Below are 6,730 nucleotides of genomic sequence, written 5' to 3' on the forward strand. Positions count from 1 at the left end.
CTAAGAGGCCCTTAATTTCAAAATTATAATAATTTGGAGGTAGGGGGTTTACATTCTCCATTTCAAAGAGAAGCTTCTGCTTTGATTGGCAGACACCTGTCCTTCAAACCAGGAGAGCAGCATTTGTGCCCTGGCCCACACATTCCTTGTCTGTGTCACAGCCACGGGTTTAGGACGGCCACCAGCCGGGACGTGTCCCAGGGAGGCCGAGCCAGCTCCTGTGCAAGGCCCTGTGCCCTTCCCGCTGCGGCTGCGTCGGAGCCCTGGGGGCTCCTTCTGCTGCCCTGAGCCCGCAGAGCAGGGCAGCGTTTGCTGATGGTTTGAGCCATTACTAACATTCCTGTTGGGCTGTCTGAGACACTTGGGGTGAGGGATTCCTTCCAACCTGGGCCAGTTTGGCTGGGCTGGGGGCAGCCACAGGGCCGGTGGCAGTGCGTGCAAGGGCCCTTTGTGACACGATTCAGCATGGTCACCATGGCGTGGAACAGGACAGGGTGTCAAAGGACCCTTTGTGATGTGTGGTGATACAGGAGCTGGCGGTGACACGGCCACGCCACAGTGCTCGGAGCACGCGACGGGACAGGACGGGACAGAGCGGTGCCGTGAGGAGCCCCCACACAGCACACTCGTCCCTGTCTGACCCGGAGCTTTTCTGAGTGTTACTCCTGCAGGTGACCTCGTGGAAAGACTGCGGGACCTGGTGGCCCGTGGCCTTCCCAAGGCTTCTCTTTTGCAGGAGCAGTCGCGGCCAGACTGTGGGACTTGCTGACCTGAATTGTTTACAAGGAGTCTCCTGTCCCTGTAGCAGGAGCTCTCAAGACCAGAGTGCAGGACTTGCAGTCCTGCAGCCTTCCTGAGGCTTCTCTGTCATGGGTGTCTTCAAGGCAAAACTGCACGACTTGTTGCCTCACATCTTTCCCGAGGCATCTCTCTAAAAGGTGCCCTCTAGGCCAGACTCTGCCATGGAAGGCAGATTTCTCAACCTCTTCAAAGTGTTCAGGAGGAAAAAAAAGAAAGGCGCTGGAGTTTCCCCACCACAACAGCCTGAAGAGCCTGAAGAGCCAATGCAGGATGGTGAGTGGCAGAGCTAGGCCACAGGGCTGACTGCTGCTGCAAACATGGGTCCATACCATGCCATGCCATGCCATCCCCTGAGGACATGGCCAGGGACAGGAGGGAAGAGGGGCCGGGCAGACACCCCTCAGTGGCCGTGCTCTATCCGTGGGGCATCCCAGGGCTGTCCCTGCTTGGGGAGCGCAGGGCTGGGCTGTGTTCTCCCCTCAGCTCTGGCTGCGCTCGCTCTTTGCCAGGTGCAGCCATGGACCGGACACAAGAGCAGGACACCGCCCGTGGCTGCTTCCGCAGAGCACTGAAGGTACCTGCAGCCATCCCCACCTGGGCTGGGCCTGCTGTCACCACTCAGCCCAGAAAAGTGCACTGAGCACTCCATGGGACTTGCCTCTCTTCCTTGTCCTTTGTTCTCCTGCAGATGTTGCGGAAGTTTGTGCTGATTCGACGTAGAAACACCAGCACAGCAACAGAAGGCACAGCTGAGCCTGACTCCAGGCTGACCGAGATCCAGGCAGAGCCTGATGTCAGCGCAGATTTGTCTGAATGCTCAGAAGACTCTGACACTGCAAGGAATGATGACAGGGGAAAGGCTGACATGGCAGGGACTGAGGACACGGCCATGACAATTGCTGACATTGGAGAGAATCAGGGCATCACAAATACTGACACCACTCCCACTCTGAGACAGGAACTCATAGTGGATTACTTCAAAGACCCTTGTGCTTCTTCTCAGCAGCACTTAAGCAACCTGGGGCCAGTGCTCGAGGCCTCCCAGGACTGCGTGTCCACTCACGCCATGTTCACTGGGCCCCCTCAGTCTTTGAGGCCAGCACAGTGTGGCAGGGAGAGAAGCACTTCTTGGAGGAAGCTGGGGAGTTGCTCCCTTGGACAGCGCTCCAAGTCTTCACCATGCCTCCCCCAGGTACCAGCCATGGTGAAAAGCATTCACAGGAGTCTGATTTCCCATGCCATTGTGGATGTTAGGCTGCAAATTGACATTGTGAGGTTGGCTGAAGAACACCCTGCTGACATGGTGCTGACCCTCCTGCGCTGTGCCCCAACGTGTGACAGGTACGGGGCCCATGGGCCTTGAGAGCTCCGGGCCCAGCAGCCTTTAGGGCCTGTCGCCCTGTACAGCCAATGGGGTCTGCCAGACAGGCAGAGAGGTCCAGGACCTTCAGGCCCCTCTGTTTCCTGAGCCTACTGCCACTGCCAAGCTCCCTCCCTGCCCATCAGGGCACCGAGGCTCTGTCGCAGCTTTCAGGGCATGGTTCTGTGAATCAGGCCCCCCTGACACAGAGCTCTGATCCCACAGAGCTGCTGTAATGATGTGGAGAACCATAGGCCCATCTAAGTCAACAGTGGAGAAGGTGCTGCCAACTCTGCTCTGTGTGATGGAGGACTGGCCTCTGCACAGAATGTGCACCTCGGATGGAGACAACAAAGATGTTTTTGCCCTGGCTGTGAGTTTCTGGAACTGGCCTTTGCTCACCCCTAGGTCACCTCTCCAGCAGCTCTCCATCCTCTCTGTGCCTTAGGCACAGGCTGAAACCTGGGCTAGGGACAGGCTCAGGGGGCACCAGGCCCGCTGCTCCCCCTGCTTCTCCCCTCAGGTCCTGCCCCATGGGCACCTCGGCACTGAGCGCTGTCTCGTGCTGCTCCTTTTGCAGGCAACTCTGGCACTCCGGGCGATTATCCAGGTGCCCAAGTGCCATGAGGCAATGGACATTTATGCCCCCCACCTCCTTGTGGCTCTGTTAGTTCAAATTTTCAACAGCACCATGCATGGAACTGAGGAGGTAGACAGCTTTTGGACACAATGCCAGGCGGAACACAACCTTCAAACAAACCACAGCAGGTCAGCCATCCCAGTCCTCCTGTCTCTCCTATGCCCCCAGGGCAGGAGCCAGAGCTCACAGAATGACCTGGGTTTGCTCTGCACACAGGTTTGCAGTGCAGACCATGAAGTCCCTGCTCTTCCGACTGCGGTGTGACAATGTGGTGATGGCAATGGTGCGCAAGCATGGCTGGGACACGCTGCTGTGTGCTGACACCCACCACTATGCCGTGGGTCTGCTGGCCAGGTGAGACTCCCATTTGCCCTTTGCCTCCGACATTTGTGCTCCGTGCCTTGGGTGCCCCACACAGGGCCCGTGATTGTGGGCCAGAGGGCCTTGTCACCAAGGGACGGCCAAGCAGACTGGAAAAGGCTGGGAGAACGGGCAGCCTCCTAAAGTGCCAACATTGCCTTGAGGAATGGTGGGGAAAGACTGGATCTCTGTGAGTCACTTCTGGGAGAGTGTTGCTTCCCCTCAGCTCAGGGCCTTGGTGCCTTTTTCCCCCTACTAGGGAGATGCGACATATCGTGAACCCCCTCTGTTCCCGCATTGCATGCTACCTGCTCCAGCTTCTAAACACGGAGGAGCCACGCTGGGACCTGCCCTTCCTGGCATTCCTTGTGGAGGTGAGCCTGATGACCTGCACTGCCTCGCTGAGCTGCCTCCCAGCTCTCTGTCCTCTCGTAGCCACAGCTGCCTGGGATGGTGCCCGTGCCCTGTGCTGCTGTCTGGGCCCAGCCCTGTGCAGTTCTGGGCTCCTGCCAGCTGGCTCCCCTGTGCCTTTCAGGTCTTTGAGTGCTTTAACGTGATTCAATATGGTGACAACATCCTTAAGATCATGTCAAGGTACCTGCAGAGTGAGTGCAGGGAGAGGTGTCATCTGGCGCTCAGAGGCCTTGTGCTGCTCAGCAAGGATCCCTCGATGGTGAGAAGGGGGTAGTGGCTGAAGCTGCGCTGGGGAAAGCAGCCCCTCGGGCTGGCTGGGCTTCAGGAGCTGAGGCAGATGCTCCCAGCTCTCCTGCCTCACCTCCCTGAGCTCTTCGGGACAGGCCTTTGGCCACTGGGCCCTGCAGCAGCAGGGTGGGGTTGCAGTGCCAGGGCAGTGTTGGCGCTGCAGCCATTCATGGTTTCCCAACACAGCCTTGTCTTCCACACAGGCCAGAAGAATATGCAGCCTGTCTCAAAGCCTCCTGGATCTGCTGGGTGATGCAGATGGCGAGGTGGTTGGCATGACCCTCTGTGTGTTCACGAATGTGCTCCAGGACAAAGACGTCCTGATATCCAGCACCACCTCCTTGAAGCTGGCTGAAGCACTCTTGATGCTCCTTGACAACGTAAGGCCCTGTGTCCCCAGCCATGGGCACTGGCTGCCAGAAACATCTGCCCTATTGATTTTTGAACCTTTGCCCAAGTGAGCCTGGAGTAATTGGTCTTAAGACCTTAAACCCTTCCTACCCTCCAGGACAACAGTCATGTGCAGGAGCTCTCCCTTGACCTCTTTGTCAAGACGATGCAGTTGGTAGTAGATGAGGGGAAAAAGCCGTTAATGAAGATTTTGAGCCAGAGCCTACTCCCACTGTTCTTGCACTGCCATGATGAGAGCGAGCAGGTGGCGAAGGTGAGGTTTTGTGTGGTGCTGGTGGATCTCTGGGAGGGGGTTCGGCTGCTCTGTTCTGGCACCCCCAGGGCTGCAGCCTCCTCCAGGCCTTGGCACAGGGACACGAATCCTGTGCCCTGGGCTGCGGTGCCATCTCCACATCTCTGCTGCTCTCCAGGCCTCTCGGCAAACGCTGCATTGTGCGGTCGGGTTCTTGAAGAAGACAAATCTCCAGCAGGTGTTGAATACAGCGGAACTTTGGAACTTCGCCGAGTGCCTGGTAAGGACGGCCTGGAAGCGCCAGGCTCAGGCTGCAGCAGCCCCCTGAGCGCGGCGCTCACTGTGTGCGCTTGGCAGCTGTGGCCCTGCCCAGTGCTGCACGCAGCGGCCGCACGGGCTCTTCTCCAGGCTCCTGCGGCCCCGAGCCGGCTGCCCACGGAGCCCCGGCCCAGCGGGGCTGCAGGGCGGGGCGGCACCGCGGCTCCCCGGGCACAGCCGGCCCTGTGCCCCTGCAGAGCCCGGCCCAGCGGCTGCTGGCCGCGCCTCAGCGCTGTGCGGGCAGGGGAGGCCGGGGCCGGGCGCGGGCAGCGCCTGCCAAAGGGGCAGAGCCCGCCCCGAGCCTTCCCTCCCGCCGCTCTCCGCAGCTGGCAGAGGACAGGAGCCGAGCGGCCGAGCACCTGCGCCAGGCCCTGCCGTACCTGGAGAGCCCACAGGAGCCCCTGCGAGAGGCGGCCGTCAGGTTCATGGGTGAGCCCGGGCTCCCTCCCCGCCCCGCCGCAGCTCGGCCCCAACCCCGCCTGCTGCCCCGGCAGCTTCTGCCATCCGGACCGGCGCCGCTGAGCCCCGGCTGCCCTCGGGGCTGCTGCCGCCCTCCCGCAGCCGAGCCCTTGGGCGGCAGCATGCGGCAAGGGCCCGGGCTGAGCCCTGCCGGCCACGAGGGCGAGTGGCCACAGGGCTGGCAGCGCCGCTGGCAGGGAGCTGTGCCGCTGGGCAGAGCCGTGACAGGCTCTGTGTTCTCAGGGATGGCCGGGCAGTACCTGATGGGACAGAAGGAAGAACTCCAGCTCATCTGTGAGGGTGAGTGAGGGCAGCGGGCTGGCAGGAGGAGCTGCAGGCCCTGCCCCGGCTGCGGAGGACTCTGCTCCCTGTGTGGATGAAGGGTGTGGGCAGAACTCAGAGAGATTTCTTGGGACACAGACAGGATTCATGGCCTGCACCTCTCAGGTGATCCCACTGGCAGCTCCTCTCTGCTGGACGTAGCAGGATTTGGGTGGGGCTTCCCTGGCAGAATGGCCTCCTCAGTTTGCTGCAGGTCCAGTCTCTTACCATGGCCCTCTTCCTCTTTGTTCCAGGCCTTGATGCCCCAAGAGACAACACCAGCCTGTCTTGGTGTAACACTGGAATTCAACCCCAGTTTGCCAACAGAGCTGAAGAAGTAGGGTCATTATTTGGATCCAGGAAACCAATGTCTCAAGAACACTACCAGGAGACACTGAAGAGGACACCACATCCAAATGTCGCTGGAGCTTTAGGCACAGCTGATGCTGGGCACAGCTGAGCCCATGGGAAGTTCACATAGCTTCAGCCCTCTCCCTTCTTGAAGATAGTTCTCTCCCTCCAGCTTTCAGACACTGCCCATCCCCTTTTTTTCCCTCTCTCTCCCTTTTGACACCTCCATCTCACCAGCCCTCAGACCATGTCCATCCCCATGTTTTCCTTTCACTGTTCCTCCTGTTAGACAGCTGCATCTCTCTAGCCCTCAGACCATACCCATTCCCTTTTCCCTCCCAGATTTTTTCTTTCCATTAATAAACTGTTTGGCTCCTTCACTTTGCCTGCATCTCTGTGGAGCTGAAGAGCAAATCCTGAGCCGTGGAACACACTGTGTGCTGAAGCTGCAGTTCCACAACACTGTGGAGTTCAAGGTCTTCCTGAGCACTCTGAAGCCCCTGGGTTTTAGAAGAGCCAACCTGACTATGCTCTGAATGCAGCTGGGAGGGATTCCATGGCAAACATCCACAGAGGGCAAAGGAGCTTGGAATGCTGCAAGGTTTCAAGAACAGCTTCCTGAAGGCACAGCAATGCTCCATCCCTGCACAGGGTCAGGAAGAGGGCAGAACTAGAGAGCATCAGGGCTTCACAGAGAGCTTTGGGTGTTCCAAAGAGCAAATGAAGCAGCTGCACAGTGCCCGAGACTCGGACGCGTGACCGTGCCAGTGTCCGG

The 6,730-nt window shown here is 59.2% G+C and overlaps 1 protein-coding gene across 1 annotated transcript; it reads left to right on the top strand.

Moving 5' to 3' along the window:
• The first annotated feature begins 511 nt into the window (after window positions 1-511).
• On the top strand, window positions 512-6,334 carry LOC130264649 (maestro heat-like repeat-containing protein family member 6). The gene is made up of 14 exons (XM_056512997.1): window positions 512-1,074; window positions 1,311-1,375; window positions 1,490-2,142; window positions 2,387-2,534; window positions 2,742-2,929; window positions 3,018-3,155; window positions 3,421-3,535; window positions 3,697-3,834; window positions 4,067-4,243; window positions 4,372-4,527; window positions 4,685-4,786; window positions 5,151-5,253; window positions 5,527-5,583; window positions 5,859-6,334. The coding sequence occupies exons 1-14, from the start codon at window positions 963-965 to the stop codon at window positions 6,062-6,064; spliced, it is 2,358 nt and encodes a 785-aa protein (XP_056368972.1). The 5' UTR covers window positions 512-962; the 3' UTR covers window positions 6,065-6,334.
• Window positions 6,335-6,730: the final 396 nt, after the last annotated feature.

The sequence above is a fragment of the Oenanthe melanoleuca genome, chromosome Z (assembly GCF_029582105.1).
Source record: "Oenanthe melanoleuca isolate GR-GAL-2019-014 chromosome Z, OMel1.0, whole genome shotgun sequence".
Classification (NCBI taxonomy): Eukaryota; Metazoa; Chordata; class Aves; order Passeriformes; family Muscicapidae; genus Oenanthe; species Oenanthe melanoleuca.